This window comes from Myotis nattereri (genome assembly GCF_964212035.1).
Source record: "Myotis nattereri genome assembly, chromosome: 4".
NCBI classification, from domain to species: Eukaryota; Metazoa; Chordata; class Mammalia; order Chiroptera; family Vespertilionidae; genus Myotis; species Myotis nattereri.
Genome location: NC_138079.1, coordinates 91,377,072 through 91,392,450, shown reverse-complemented (window position 1 = coordinate 91,392,450; position 15,379 = coordinate 91,377,072). Strand labels below are relative to the sequence as shown.

The 15,379-nt window shown below is 40.1% G+C and overlaps 1 protein-coding gene across 3 annotated transcripts in view; it reads left to right on the top strand.

Annotated features, from left to right (window-relative positions):
- Positions 1-15,379, top strand: part of MRTFB (myocardin related transcription factor B) — a 191,957-nt gene that overhangs the window by 113,807 nt on the left and 62,771 nt on the right. The window contains exon 1 of one of the 3 annotated variants that reach the window (XM_081089068.1): positions 3,776-4,657. The exons of the other annotated variants lie outside the window; for them this stretch is intronic. Coding sequence (XP_080945194.1) covers positions 4,537-4,657 — 121 coding nt within the window. The 5' untranslated portion in view covers positions 3,776-4,536. Of the gene's footprint in view, positions 1-3,775; positions 4,658-15,379 lie in introns of those variants that run through there. 3 annotated transcript variants of the gene reach the window in all.

Here is a 15,379-nt window from a genome sequence, read left to right as displayed (position 1 = left end):
CAGTGCGCTCCCACGGGGGGGAGCGCTGCTCAGCCAGAAGCCAGGCTCAAGGCTGGCGAGTGCAGCAGTGCTAAGGATGTTCAACTCCTGGCTTAGGCCCACTCGCCCTAAGCCATCAGTTGGACATCCCCCAAGGGCTCCCAGACTGCGAAAGGGTGCAGGCCAGGCTGAGGGGGGGACACACACACACACACACCCCCACCTCCAGTGCATGAATTTTGTGCACTGGGCCTCTAGTTGTATATAAATAATGTAGATGTAAATATAGATCTATATTTTACATCTATTAACATCTAGAAATGTAAATATGTGTGTGTGCACACGTACATGTACATGAACTCACAGACATATTCCTAACTAAACCTATGGAGAAGGCTGAGAAGGGAATAGTAACACCCTAATAACTGTGAGCACACCTATCATATAGAGCTTGGTTTCTCAAAAGAGCAGGAAACATAAAAGGTGAGCCTGGAACATCTTGTCCAGAAAGTAAGAAAGTGCTCAAAGAATGATGGGGTCATAACAATAAGAAACTGAAACCAGCTTGATGCTATACCCACTGGCCAAATCTGGAATAATTAGCATCAAAATAAATAATGATAGGACCATGGTATAACCAATTGAATAAAATAGAAATCCATAGCACATCTATATATATAAAAGCCTAAGCAACCATCCAACCAGTAGCTATGACGTGCAATGACCACCAGGGAGTAGACACTCTGACTGGTAGCTATGATGCGCACTGACCACCAGGGGCCGATGCTCAACTCAGGAGCTGCCAAGCTGTGGTGATGCATCCGGAACCAGAGAGGAGGGAGCCTAATTCCGGGGTGCATCGACCGAGAACCGCCCTCTCACGATCCAGGACCCCTCGGGGGATGTTGGAGAGCCAGTTTCGGCCTGATTTCTGCAGGCCAGGCTAAGAGATCCCACCGGTGCGTGAATCTGTGCACTGGACCTCTGGTACTGATATAAAGAAATACCATTAACCAGATAAAGAAAATTCTTATAGTAGGTGTGCCACTAATAATTATAGAAGGAATGATAGAATTTTCAAAATCACCATTTGGCAATCATCATAACCATAAATAATTCAGCCCCATAAAATAATTACGAAGAGGAAAAGCTTTACAATGAAGAAACCTGGCTGATACCATCTTAATCAATCAAAATAAACATTATCAGTTATGAGACAAATTGAATTTGTGTACCACCTGATAGGATACCAAGAATACATCTTTACTTCTGTCTTATTCCTGCCAAATATATTTCTGCCATAACTTGAATCTAATCATGAAGACACATCAGACAAACTCAGATTGAGGGTGATTTTACAAAATAACGTGCCTGTAATCTTCAAAATTCAAGGAAAGAAAAGTGAAGAGAGATGGAAGGGGGAAAAAAACAAAAGAGGCTTGATAATTCAGTGCCCTGGATAATCCTAGTTTGGATCCTTTTGCTATAAAGGATGTTGTTGAGACAACTGGTGAAACTTGAATGGAATCTGTGGATTAGATGGTAGTGATATGTCAATGTTAATTTCCTGATATTGATGGTTATATTATGATTATATACCGTAATATCCTTGTTTGTAGGAATTAATTAGATCACTGAATGTAGAGGGGTATCATGTCAGAGCCCACTCACAGATGGCTTAGTAAAAAATGCTCTGTGAACCTGAAATTATTTCAAATTTTTAAAAATAGCGAAATAAATGTTCTGTCAGGCGTATTCACCACTAAAGAAATTATTTCCTTTCAAAACTATAAAGAAAAGACTTTTTATATAAACCTACAGCAGGACAGAGTGTTTTCTTACTGAGATTTTTTTACATTTATCAGATACAAAAATAATAAACTTGAAAAGAATTCTTGAAAGAGAAGTTTTGGTTTTGTTTGTTTTTTTAACACACAATTCACACGCAGAACACAAAGCTAGTAAAGAATTGGAAAACAACTGATATATCTGTGTAGGTACTCAGGTTTCTAAACTTGGGGCCTAAAATCACCTGAGCAGGATGTAAAAAGCAACATCCTGAAAAAGAGAATGTTGGGGATTATTGTTCCTGGTTCTTTTTACAAGGTAATTAAGAATGTAGGCCCCGGAGCCAAGCTTTCTGTGTGGAGCTCCGCCACTAATTATGAGAACAATCTAGACTTTCTAGGCCTCCCTTTGCTCATCTGTGAATCAGGATAATAATGTTGAATTCACAGGTAAACAGAATAAATGAGATAATACATTCAAAGCACTTAGACTGTGGCTCATTGTAAGTACTAAATACAACTGGCAGCTGCTTTATTATTTCAGGAAAAGTTAAAACGCTTTCATAAACGCCTTCTTTTATATTGGCTTCCTTCTTCCTCACCAGGTGGAGAATTACTAGGAAGCCATCAAAGTTATGTTCTCTGCCGTTAAACCTGTCCCAAGATCAAACTAAAACCTGGAATTGGAGTGTATTCTAGAAGACAGCAGGCATTGCAGTGCAACAGGAAAAAAAAAAATTTGGGCTTTGGAAAACCAGATTTTGGTTAAATTTCAGACCTGCCACATACCAGCTTTTTAACTTTGGTCTTGGTCTGTAAAATGTCTATAATGTACAAATAATCACAGAGACTGATGGGGGTCAAATGAGATCAACTTTGCAAAACTTCTAATAAAAAGACCACCCTAAAAAATGTCTTCAAAAAAGTATGGCTATTATTTTTTTATTATTATTTTATTTATTTACTGCTTTAAAGATGCAGGAGCAGTTAATTTAGAAGAATAAAGGTCTTAGGAGCAGAAATAGGAGCAGAGCATCTGAGGGCATTTTTTAGAATCGTGATAGGCTTGCTGTGGCTGTTTGTTCCTGCAGAGGTTTAGACTACCAACGCTGGGCTTAAATTGCTTCAGAAGGAATTTCACTTGACAAGAAACATGTCATGTGCTGTGTAATCCCATTCTCAAGAGACGCTGGAGCAGGGTAGATAACTATCTTTCTAGAACAGCATGGGTGTCGTGCACACCAGCCTTGGAACCAGGGACAAAGGATAGACTTCATTTAGTTCCTGTCTGTGTTTAAATGGTGAAGAGAATATTGACTTTTCTGGCTGTAAAAATGTAAACCTTTCTTTATCCAACAGAAGGATCATGTTAGAGTGTTTTCTTTTAAAGAGAAAATGTGCCTCCTTTAGAGAACATTTAGTTGTCCATCTAAAATTAGTGACTCTTGGTCATTGATGTAGGACTTCTTTGGAACTCTTGAGTATTACCAAAGGTAGTTTTCCTATTGCACTTTCTTCTGCTTTAATTCATTCACTCAGTCATGCAACAAGTACTTATTGAGAACTGTTATTCCAGGCACTCTGCTAGATGTTGGTTATGGACTTTATGGGAGCTCTTTGTAAAGGAGTATACTTTGAGTCACTAAAAAAATAATATTCTTTTGGCTACAGTTATAGATATATTTTGGGGTGTATGAAAACAGCCTTAACTCCACCTTTGCCCGGAATTGCCGTCCCTAGATTTCCTTCAAGCAGCATCCCTTGTGTGTAGTGGACAGCAGTCTGTGATCTGCAGAGGTGCCCATTGTTGATAGCTCATAAGAAATTTACTTGGGCTGATCTCTGGACGAATCTGTTAAGAAGTAGAAGCTCTCAGTGCCTCTGCTTTTAATACAGGGGAAGAGATTTTTCCTTAGAACAATCATGGCGATGTTAACTCTCTCGGCCGACTAGCGGCGCAGAGGAAGAGTGCTGCTCAGGTCTGAACTAGCGAGGCAGAACGCTGCAGTGACAGGACACGTCCCTATTACAAAGAGCACTGCTTTGCCAGGGAGAGCCGGACGCAGCAAAAAGCACCGCACAAAAGAACTTTGGTAGTGCAGTGCCTGTGTTTTTATCCAGATAGGCTAGTAGCATGTTTATTCAGCGTTGTGCCTCTGCGGAGATAAGACCCGCTTCCTTCAGATGCCCTGGGCTGCTGTTTGTTTAGCTGCAGAACTTAATGAGTAATGAATGTGCTTGTCTGGCTGATAGAAAGTATTTCCACAGGCTGCGGCTGTGTTTATAGAGAGCCAGAGAGCGACCACAGGCAGCAATTTGTCGTCTTAGGTATCAGCAAAGTCTTCTCTTTTAACAACTAGAGGATTTATTTTTAACTGCTTGACTCAGTGTTTGTCAGATGATTCGGACCATCAAACTGCAGATTGAAGTGCCCAGAGCAGGGGAAGCTGGAATGGCAAAGGAAAGGGGCTGGCTGGGAAAAGGGGTGGGATTTCAGCATCACCGTGCCTCCGCAACTCTGCCTCCCAATGTGGGAGAGAGTTTAGGGCTTCCAGCAGCATGAGTGTGTGTGCAGGTCAGGCTGGGAACCAAAGGCTGAGTGATGGCTGCCTTCAGCTGGGTAAAGACATAATTGCCCACTGGTGATTGGGATCTTGTGAGGAGGCGCCCGGCACCCAGGGACCAGAGTATTTTGAGCACCGGTCTCTGCTGATCGGCAAATTGAGCTCTTCTCCTGCTTGATGCTGCCTGTCTCCAGAAGCCTCTCACCATGATCGATAGCTCCAAGAAGCAGCAACAGGGGTTCCCAGAGATTTTAACTGCTGGCGATTTCGAGCCATTAAAAGAAAAGGAATGCCTTGAGGGGAGCAACCAGAAAAGTCTCAAGGAAGGTCAGTGTTTCTGTGGACTGGGCCAAAACTGCCAAATCCCTTTCCCCTCAGCCAGCCTGAGCGTGTCTGTCTGATCACCATGCGTGTCTCTCTCTGTTCCCTGCTGTACCTAACACAGTCTAAGTTGTTTGAAATGAAAGCTTAATGCTGTTCGTGGTAGCACTCTCTAAAGATTCATTAACTGATAGAACTCTAGGGATTTTGCAATAATGTAGTAAGGGGACTTAGGAAGCCAGTCCTCATTTCACTAAAATCCTTCCAGGTTCATTTTGTATGTTTTCTCATGTTCTCCAAATTTTTTTGTCCCCCCTCCCTCCTTAAGAGAGGCCATTTCCTTTTCAATATTATTCAGAACACTGCTTCTTTTATGTTTACAAATACATAATTCCAGGAAACTCAGTTTTTTTCTAATTAGCATGTTTATAGTTTTTAGTGTTTAAAACGAGGAAGGTAGCTAGCTCTTAATTATATCTTTAAATCATTGGTTTAATTGGTTATAATGCATACTGCATTGTTTTGTTTTTAAACACACATTGCAGTTTTGTGGTTTTGTAACAAAGCAGAATAAGCTTAAGAATACTGTCAATTATTGTTAGTGACCACTGTATTAGTTTAAGAAAATGGCCAAAGGTATGGGCATTGCTGACCTGTGTCCTGGCCTACTGTGACAAGACCCGTGCATGGCATGCTTTACCGTAGCAGCTGGAGGTCAAGGGCTATGGTATAAAAAATTCAGCATCTATAGAGAATAAGTTTTTCCTAAATTTGAGATGTGCAGATCATCTATCTCAATACTTGTTTAACCTGAAATTTGATTTTCTAATGTGCTTTGGAAGGAAAAACCCCACAATAACCTCTTTTTCATTTTATCTGCTTTCAGCTCCTGCCATGAGCCACCCCCTCACCTTTCCACTCGCACTTACTCATCTTATACAGACCCAGAGAGTAAATGTAGAGTTATCTGCCTAAGTAGCAGCTTGAGCTTCTTCCAAAAGGATATTCCTCCATTTTTTAAAATTTAAATTCTTTATTGTTTAAAGTATTGCATGTCTCCTTTTCCCCCCTATTGACCTCTCCCCCGTATTCCTCCATTTTTGCTCATTTAGAATATGAGCATGATAGATTGTTGAGATTTAAAAGATAATAATGAGAAACAATAGTTGAACTTGCTAGAGTTGAACTACTTTGGGGTATAGGTAGGAAAACATCTAGATCGAAGCAAATGACACACAATGAGGTATAAATAGCTGTTGCCAAGAACCAAACAATGGGTTGCCTCTGCTTGTGCACAGCAGGCCTTACTGTAAGTCATTATAGAAGCAATACCGGTGGAGTTTTTAGGAGACATTCTGGAGACTCACTAAGGGAAACGTAAAATTTTTTAATCGTTCACTTAAAAAAAAAAAGTTAAGAATGCTCTATTTAAAACAATTTTTGTGCTACTTGAAAAACTGAGAAAGGAGAGGAAAATGGAATAGGAAAAAATAAAAAGATGTCGCAACAGCAGAATATGATAAAGGAGCATAGAAAGCAAGGATTAAAAATACAGGGGAATTATCAACAGGAACAGCAAAGTAGAGTTGAGATATTGCATAATGTATGGATTGTTTCCCTAACAGTTGTGACCATGTGTGATAGCATGATGTCAAAAGAGCAAGAGCATGGACTCTCAAGTGAGATACATACTTGGGGTCAAACCCAGGCATACCATTTTCTCGCTCTGTGACCCTGGACAAGTTTTGTGCAATGAGGAGAAACAATATTTACTTCATAATGTTTTTATAAGATGCCTGGTTTAATGCCAGCTTTTCATCCCTCTTCTGATATTTTTTAACCCTTTGTTATTTTTCCCTTCCATTTAAAATTAAATTTTTGGGATCCTATATACATTGACAAAATACAGAAGTATTCTATACTTACTGTCATGTAAATTCATGGATATAAAGAGGTAAGGGGAGAGAACTTCCATATTTTAAAACACTCCACAGGAAGATTGGATGATAAAATTCACCTGTCTCACCACAGTTGCACTGAACTGGGTTTTGCTTTATATTTCAGCAGACTGTATTTCTACTCATTTTCTGGTACAGATAGTGCTGAGGGCAAAAAAGCATAGAGAGATGCTGAGGGTGATTTGTTACTGGAGTAGTATGAAAATACTTTGGTTCCCATGCAAGGTTGAACTGGTGGAATTTAGTGTGTCGCAGTTACTACCTACGGATGAACACAAATGGTCAGCTTATCAGACTCGTAGAATAAAACAAGAAACAAGCCACTGCAGAGCTTCATCTGTTTTTAAGCATGGAGTCAGACGTCACTTGTATTAATCCATACAAATTGGCTACAGTTGTTCAAACACTAAAACGCCCTAGTCCCGTGGTCGGCAAACCACGGCTCGCAAGCCACATGTGGCTCTTTAGCCCCTTCAGTGTGGCTCTTCCACAAAATACCACGTGCAGGCGCATGTACAGTGTGATTGAAACTTCGTGGCCCATGCGCAGAAGTCAGTTTTCTGCCTGGGCAAATCTATTTTGAAGAAGTACTGTTAATATTTGGCTCTGTTGACTAATGAGTTTACCGACCACTGCCCTAGTTTAATTAGATCCTATGCTGTTTTGTCAAAAGAGACAAATATGTGACTGTCAGTAATGTCTAATGGTTCATGCCTCATCTGTTAAGGAGACACACAAAATACTATATTTTACATCAAGAGTGTTTGGTTTTCCATTCGTTTTTGGCAAGTTGGTTTTTGGTTTTGTTTTTATGAAAGAACAACCTTTGGGATTATTGTTAATGTCTGGATCGTAAGTTTCTAGGTAATGAAGAAAGGATAAATTTGGGTCCATTTAGTTCTAATCAGAGACACAGCTTGGTCTCATTGGTGTTTCTGACATGTGTCTACTGTAGGGATTAGAGGTCCACTCTGCTTCTCAAGTTGTTGGTCTACTTCTTGTTTATATTGGGATATTTTGGAATTCTTATTATTGCTGAGAGTACTAGTTAGCTGAAATAATTATGGGGGTGGGGGGAGAACAGACTTTGTCAGCAGCAATCATATGTTTTAAGAGTTTGTGTGACACTTTAACAGAAAATTTAGTAATGTCTATTGAAAATGTTTGTGTGTACTGCCAATGAGTAGTTGTCCTCACATGCCAGAGAATTGTTTGGATAATAAAGCATATCACCTCATACTTTTGCTAATGCTTGTATAAGCTTTTTTATAACTATATCAACCCATGTGTGTAGTTGGAGAATTTAATTGTTTTTTGCTTTAGCAATAAATGTCATGAATTCTAATCAAATTCAAAAAGGAAATTTTCCCTAGGAAAATTTAGAATTTCTTAACTTTTGTCAGGGCAGCATTAGGGATTCTTAACTTTTGCCTTATCAACAGAAGGGTTAGAACATTTTCAAATAATGTTCACCATGGATGAGATTTAAATTTAATTTCTGGTTCTACAGCTAAAGAAGGATATTACAAATCATTGACTTGACAACTTGAGAATCAATAATTATGACTTTTGAGGGAAATCAAATAAATTGAGATGATTTAATTCAGATAAGTGGTTTAATATAACTCATTAAGATATTGAATTATAATACCAATGCTACCAGCTAGTTATATCCCATATTTATCAAGACAAAATGGTAGCAAATAGAAGAATTAGCATTCAATAGAAGAATTAGCATTTAATGGTAAAAATGAAATACCACAGAAAGAGAACTGGGTTGTGAATTAATTACCTGGACTAAAGTAACTTGCATTCAGTGTTTTTTAACCAACCAAAGTGATTTCTTGCTCAAAACATAGTCCAAGGTGGATTGGACAGCTTAGTCAACTGTCCTCCAACAAGTGACTTGGGGACCTGGGCCTCTTTCATTGTGTGGCTCCGTCATGGAGGTGGAGGGAGGAGGTACAGATTTGGAGGATCACATTCCTAATCTGGCACAGGCTAATAACAGTTAATAACAGTTGAGATAACATCTGTAAAAGTTTGTGGTACAGTGTGTAGTAGACAGTGTAGTAGATTAATGTGGTATACTGGGACATGGCTATAGTAGATCTATTTATGGAAAAATGCACCTTTGTCTGACATTATTATGAGTAATCCCACCTGAGGAAATAGATTAAATAAGTACTTATATTGAATCACCAAAATTTTTTTAAGTGATGGAAATCATCTCAGACATACTCTACCTGTGCTGTCCTTTAGCCACATGTGGTTATTTAAATTTAAAATAATTAAAATGAAACAGAATTTTCAAAAATTTAGCTCCTTAATTACTAGTACATGAGCCACATTTGAACTACTCAGTAGCCATATGTGGTTAGTGGCTACTATGCTGAACAGTGCAGACTGTAAAACATTTCCATCACTGCAGGAAACACTGTTGGACAGCACTGCTCCCCCTCCATGCCTTTGCTCACAACATTCTTCTCACCCCAGTTTGCAGGTCCAAAGTGTCTTTAAACCTAATCCTCATGCCATTTCCTAAAGAAAGTCACTTGATCCTGTCAGTTAAAAAATAATTTCTTCTCTCTTGTATATTCCTGTTAACTTGATCTGCATCTCTCTCCTTAAAGATTTCACCATTGCCACTATGATATATATCTGTACTATCTTCATTATTAGACCATAGTATCTCTTGGAGGTAGAATCATTATTTGGATCATTTACTACCTCACCCCCTTGTCCTGCATCTCATTGACACATTATTATTATGCAGCAATTATTTAAAGAGTATTTATATACAGCCCTGCCTCTTAAACAATGTAATTTGAACTATTACCTTCAGATATAATTTATAATTCAATTATAAGATCATGGCTAGCCCAAAATATAATGTATTGGTGTCTTGAGGCATTGTGTACAAAATATTTGCCCATGCATAGAATGATCCCTGAATCATTACTAGATTACTAGAACTATTATTTATTGTTTGATTTTTGTCATCTGCCACTTCTAGCTGCTCTCCCTTTTCTGATTTGCTGCTTCTAATCTTCTTTAAATTAAGCAGCAAATTAACAAAATGTAATAGTTGAATCCTGATTCTGTTGTTTATTCAACTGCTATGTATTGAACCATAGCAGAGAAACAATCAAATAGGCAGTTGAAATAAGGCACATTACACATGAATTTTACAACATCTATTTTGATTTCTCTGGGAATTTCTTCTTTCTTTGTTTTCTGCCAGTGTTCTACACAATTGAAAGTGTCATACAAGCGAGGTATCACTAAATTAATGTGTGTTTTTTTAAGTAAATTTGAAAAGTAAATTATGGTCTTTAAAATGAACTAGAGGCCTGGTACACGGATTCAAGCACTGGTCGGGTGTGTGGCCTGCAGGGATCAGCCTGCTGTGGGAGTACCGCTTATCCCGGTCAGCCAAGTGGCACTCCCACTGTGGGAGTGCACTGACCACCAGGGGGCAGCTCCTGCATCAAGTGTCTGCCCCCTGGTGGTCAGTGCGTGTCATAGCGACTGGCTGACCAGCTGTTCTGGTCGTTCCGCTGTTTGGTCACTGGGCTTTTATATATATATAGATTCCTCTCCCCAGAATGTGATTCAGCGTTTCTTTAAAAAACCAGTGCGTGCTACTTTTGAGATGAAATTATATAATTTAGTTTTTTATTAGAAATAATTTCATTTGAGTGCTTCTACATAGCATCATGCCAGAAGTTGTAAACCTCTTTTAGCCACAACACTCAGGGAGCTCAAAGCCTAAAAATCAAGAAACTAAATGGTAATATAGGAGTAAAAATATGCACACACATAAAGGAGGTACAAAAGAGAACCATGTCTCCTTTGGTCCAAATGCGATTGCCAACTGTGAGGGCCAGCCTGTCTCTTGTGTTTGAGAACTGTAGTCATCTACACTCTTGATGTCACCAGTGGGCAGGCCCCTTCCTACTTCCATGAAACATATTCCTCCAGGGTTTCCTATCTCAACTAATGGCACCTCTGTCTACCCATTGGCTCACACCAGAAACCTGAGTGAGAGTGACCTCCTCCTCCTCACCAAATCCTATTTCCAAATCTGTCAGTTCTACCTCAAAAACTATTTATCCACAACACTGTTCAACCACAGGTACCACCCTTCCTCAGATAGTCTTTTTTGTTTGTTTAGTTTTAAAAATATAATTGACAGCATATAATAAGTTTAAGGCATGCAGCATAATGATTTGACTTACATATATCATGAAATTAGTACCATGATAAGTTTAGTTAGTATTCATCCTCTCATGTAGATATTAAATAAAAGGAAAGAGTCTTTATAGAAATCTTTACTCAAGTAGAGATAGACCTGCAGCTGATTCCTCCCCACCCACTCACCCTCTTTACTGAGGCCCTGCCTCTGTCTCAGAAGCATGTGGTACTCCTCTCTCCCTCTGTTATTCTCTCCCAGAATGCCTCTCCCCGCCCATCCCTCCCCCAACCCCCCACTCCATTAGCCTGAACTGCAACTCACCCTTCCACCTGCGTCATCATGCATGGTTGCTATGATATTAGGATAGCACACAAGTTATGACAGTTTTGGGTTCTCTTTATGTTTTGGTGGACAGACTGGCGTGCGTGTGCACGTGTGTGTGTGTGTGTGTGTGTGTGTGTGTGTATCCATGCAGGTGGATTCATATAGCATATGAATGGCTATATGTAGACATGCATGTGCGCATGTGTGTGTGTCCCACTCCTAAATCTACCAAATGGGAAGAAGGACCAGGATACTGGGCCAGGATGAAGTGACCTAAAGAGAATAGCATGTACTTTCTATAATGGGAAAAATTGGAGGTAAAGAACATTCTGTTATTTTCCTGTTTCATTGTTAATTGTCCTTTTGTTCAAGGAGCCTCCCTTAGGAATTTACATCAAGACATTTCAGAATCTTTTACACAACATACATTTTCCCATTTCAGAGGAATTAGGAAGGAATTCAGGGAGCTCGCAGCCAAAACTTATCATGGTAATAATTTCAGAGGAATTAACTTATAAGCACCTCTACCTAGAGCCGTACACTGAAATTGTAATATAGTGGTAGAATGTAGAATTTCTGATTGCCCCCAAATAAGAAACATAAACATCTCGTTTTAGAGCCATATAGGGTAAGAAATTAGAAGTTCAGGTACAGAACCAGCCTGTTACTACAAATTAAATATTGTCAGATAAAATAAATCAAATATTGTTTTAACCTCTGTACATTGCTGGTGATCAGACACTTAAGTGGATGATTTTGCTTTTGAAGTGTTTGTGTTGTTATACTTCAATTTATCCCACTGTGTACTTTATTTTCACTACTTTTTAACCAAATGAGATTTTTTAAAGTGCATACATGTACATGTATAATACCTTTCTATATGTTGCGACAGGCTAATGTTATCCCTGCCATTCTGTACCAGGCCCCTGGCTTGACATCACGTTGTCATACCACGAGAAGCATACTTAAATTCATTCCAATGTTTGACAAAAAGGAGAAGGGAATTTGTGTGAAGGTATGATCAGTTTAAAGAAACATGCCCCATTTTTAGCAGTCTGTTTCCATGGCAACAGAAGCAGCAGCCAACCGGAGTTATCAAAGTGCCTGTAAATTTCCAAGGCACAGTGTTGAAAACATTGTCTTCCTGACCTCATGCTGCAGATTAATGCAGGAAACCTACAGTGTGTTAGCCTAGACTGTCCGCATTTACTTTTTACTTCATTTTTGCTCTTCAATTCCTAATAGAGGGTAAAAGCTACATTCTAAACAATGACATCCTTACCAGCAAGGGTCAGTCGGTGGTTTAGAATTCTTCAGTTTGTACCACCTGCCTCTTCCCCCACAGGACAAACCACCATTTTATTTTTGGCCTCTTGCTTTCCATTTTCTAAAATTACTTCAAGAACCTTATTTTTTTAATTGGCAAATTAGACCCCTAAAAAATACAGCCAGTCTGTAATCTTTGGCTGCCACTTTTTATCATCTATGAGAGTACTTAGTGTTTTTCTCTTCTTTAATGCAGCATGAATTTCACATTAATTGTAAGTAGAGATGAAAAGAAATTAGTATCTACCAGTTTTTCGTGGTGCCCTTTACTCCTTTTCCCTTCACTTGCCCTTTTTAGCCTTCTTGTACCCTTCAGAACAATGTAATTAAATTTTGTCTTCTGTCCTACAACCAACATCAATTCAAAAATACCCCAAGCCTCAAATTGATAAAACAAAGCAAAACAGCATTGGTTCTGCCCCATGATAATCACTTGCCCATAGAAAATCCTCTTGGTGATTTATTCTTAAATTTGGCATAGTATTCTCTTTCCTTAGAAAACAGTAACTTAATTATATACCAAGTATACCATGCAAATTGAGTAAAACATGTTTATTAAAACTTCTATATGGTGAGCATTGTAGAAAGTGCTACAATATAGGAAGAGGGCTAGAAGCGAAATAGAGGCCAGAAAAAAACAACAAAACCTAGAATTCAGTATGACCAGGAATATATAATATAGTTGTTATTGTAGTTATCAAATCATTAAAAGATAAAGACACCATTTGTGGTTAATGGAATTATGGTGGTGAGAGGGAGGGTGGGTGAGAAATAAGAAAATCTAATTACTGTGTAATTAGTTTCTTAAAGTCTTTTCTAGCAATTTATCTTTTGTAAATTAAAGTAAAATTCACATAACATAAAATTAACCATTTTAAAATAAAGTAATTCAGAGACATCTAACGTATTCACAGTGCTGTGCAACCACACTTCTCTCTAGTTTCAAAACATTTTCATCACCCCAAAAGAAAACCCTGTAACCATTAAACATTTACCCCCATGCTCTTTTCTCCCCGATCCTGGTAACCAACAATCTGAGCTCTCTGGGTTTACCAGGTCTGGATATGGATATTTCACATTTCTGGAATCCTATAATATGTGATCTTTTGTGGCTGATTTTTTACACATAGCATAATTTTTCTCAGGTTCTTCTGTGTTGTAGCATATACCAGTATTTCATTTCTTTTTATGGCTGAATAGTATTTCATTGTATGGATAGATCACATTTTGTTTATTCATGCATCTGTTGATCTTTTCCCACCTTTTGTCCTGTTTCCATGTGTTTCGCTATTGTGAATAGTGCTGCTGCGAACATGTGTGTACATGTATGTGTTTGAGTGCCCGATTTCAATAATTTTCAGTTCACCTAGAAGTGGAATTGCTGGACTACAGCTGTTCTTAACTAAAATCTGTATATATAGAAACCTAAGCGACCAAATGACTGTTCAACTGGTCACTATGACGTGCACTGACCACCAGGAGGCAGACGCTCAATGCAGGAGCTGCCCCCTGGTGGTCAGTGTGCTCCCACAGCAGGAGTGCCGCTCAGCTGACAGCCCATCCAGGCCACCCACCAGCCCTGTTGCAGCCACTCACTCCCTCAGTAGTCCTGCAGGTTCAATCTCTGGAAAACGGGCCAGACACCGATGGACCAGCGCCGCCAGCACAATCCCAACAGCTCCTCCGGCCTCCTGGAAGTCGGCCTCGGGCACCGCAGCTGCTTCCCCTTCCTAGATGCTCCACAAGGAAGAAATGATATAAAAGTGGCCACCAGGTGGCTCCCAACAACTGGCACGGGAGGATTTGGATCCTGGGCTGGCAAGGGTATCCCACGACCTGCCTGGAGGTCCGATCAGCACCCCCCTCACGCCCTCGGGACAGGCACCAGATGCAGGGCTCACAGTTGGCGAGTGCCACTGTGGTGGCGCGAGCCTCTCCTGATCAGGACTGACTGGGCACAAGCCCGTGGCAGGTGCAGCAGTGCCAAGATGAGCGGGAGCAGCAGGCAGGAGCGGCAGGCAGCATCGGACTGCCGGTTTCGGCCCAATCCCCGCAGGCCATGCCGAGCACCCCCCACCCATGCACGAATTCATGCACTGGGCATCTAGTCTATAATAATCTATAATAATAAAAGGGTAATGTGCTAATTAGACCGGATGTCCTTCCAGATGAAGCCGGGGCTGGGGCGAAGCCTGGGTCCTGGGTGCCTGCTGGAAGCTGGAGTGAAGCCCAAGTCCTGGGTGCCTGTGGGCGGCCGGAGGGAAGCCAGTCCAGGTCTGGGGTGCCTGCTGGCAGCCAGAGGGAAGCCAGCCCAGTTCCCAGGTGCCAGAGGGAAGCCGGTGCCGGCAGCTAGGGATGAAAGGCCTACTCTTGCACAAATTTCATGCATCAGGCCTCTAGTTTTATATAATAAGCTTTAAAAAGAACTTCCAAAGTTCTAATTTCATATCTCGTGGTCTTCTCTTATAAAAATGATACAGTTCAGAGCCAATGAGTGACTTGCCAGCTTCCTGACTGACTTCTCTCCCCCAAGCTATTGTCATTGTTAGTTGGAGCTTCTCTGTGATAAACAACCGTGTTTCTTTTCAACTTGCTCTTCACTGTCTGCAGTAATATTTCAGACCTCCTTCACTGGCCTCAAAACTAACTTTTCCTTCATCTCACTTTCAATAGATGACCTTTCTTCCTCCTCCTCTGAGAAAATAAAAGCCATCATTTGAACGTCCCATACCAAATCGATAAACCTATCTGCAGCTATATGCAGTCCCAGCTGCCCTTCTATTATGATAGAAGTGTCTCTTAACAGAGGCTGTCCTTGTATGCTCTGCACCTCCTTCTCTTCAAGGGACCTGCTGCCTCTTAGTCTTTTGTTCATTTTCATCCCTATTCATTCCTATCTTTTTTCTTCCTTTCTCTTTCCTT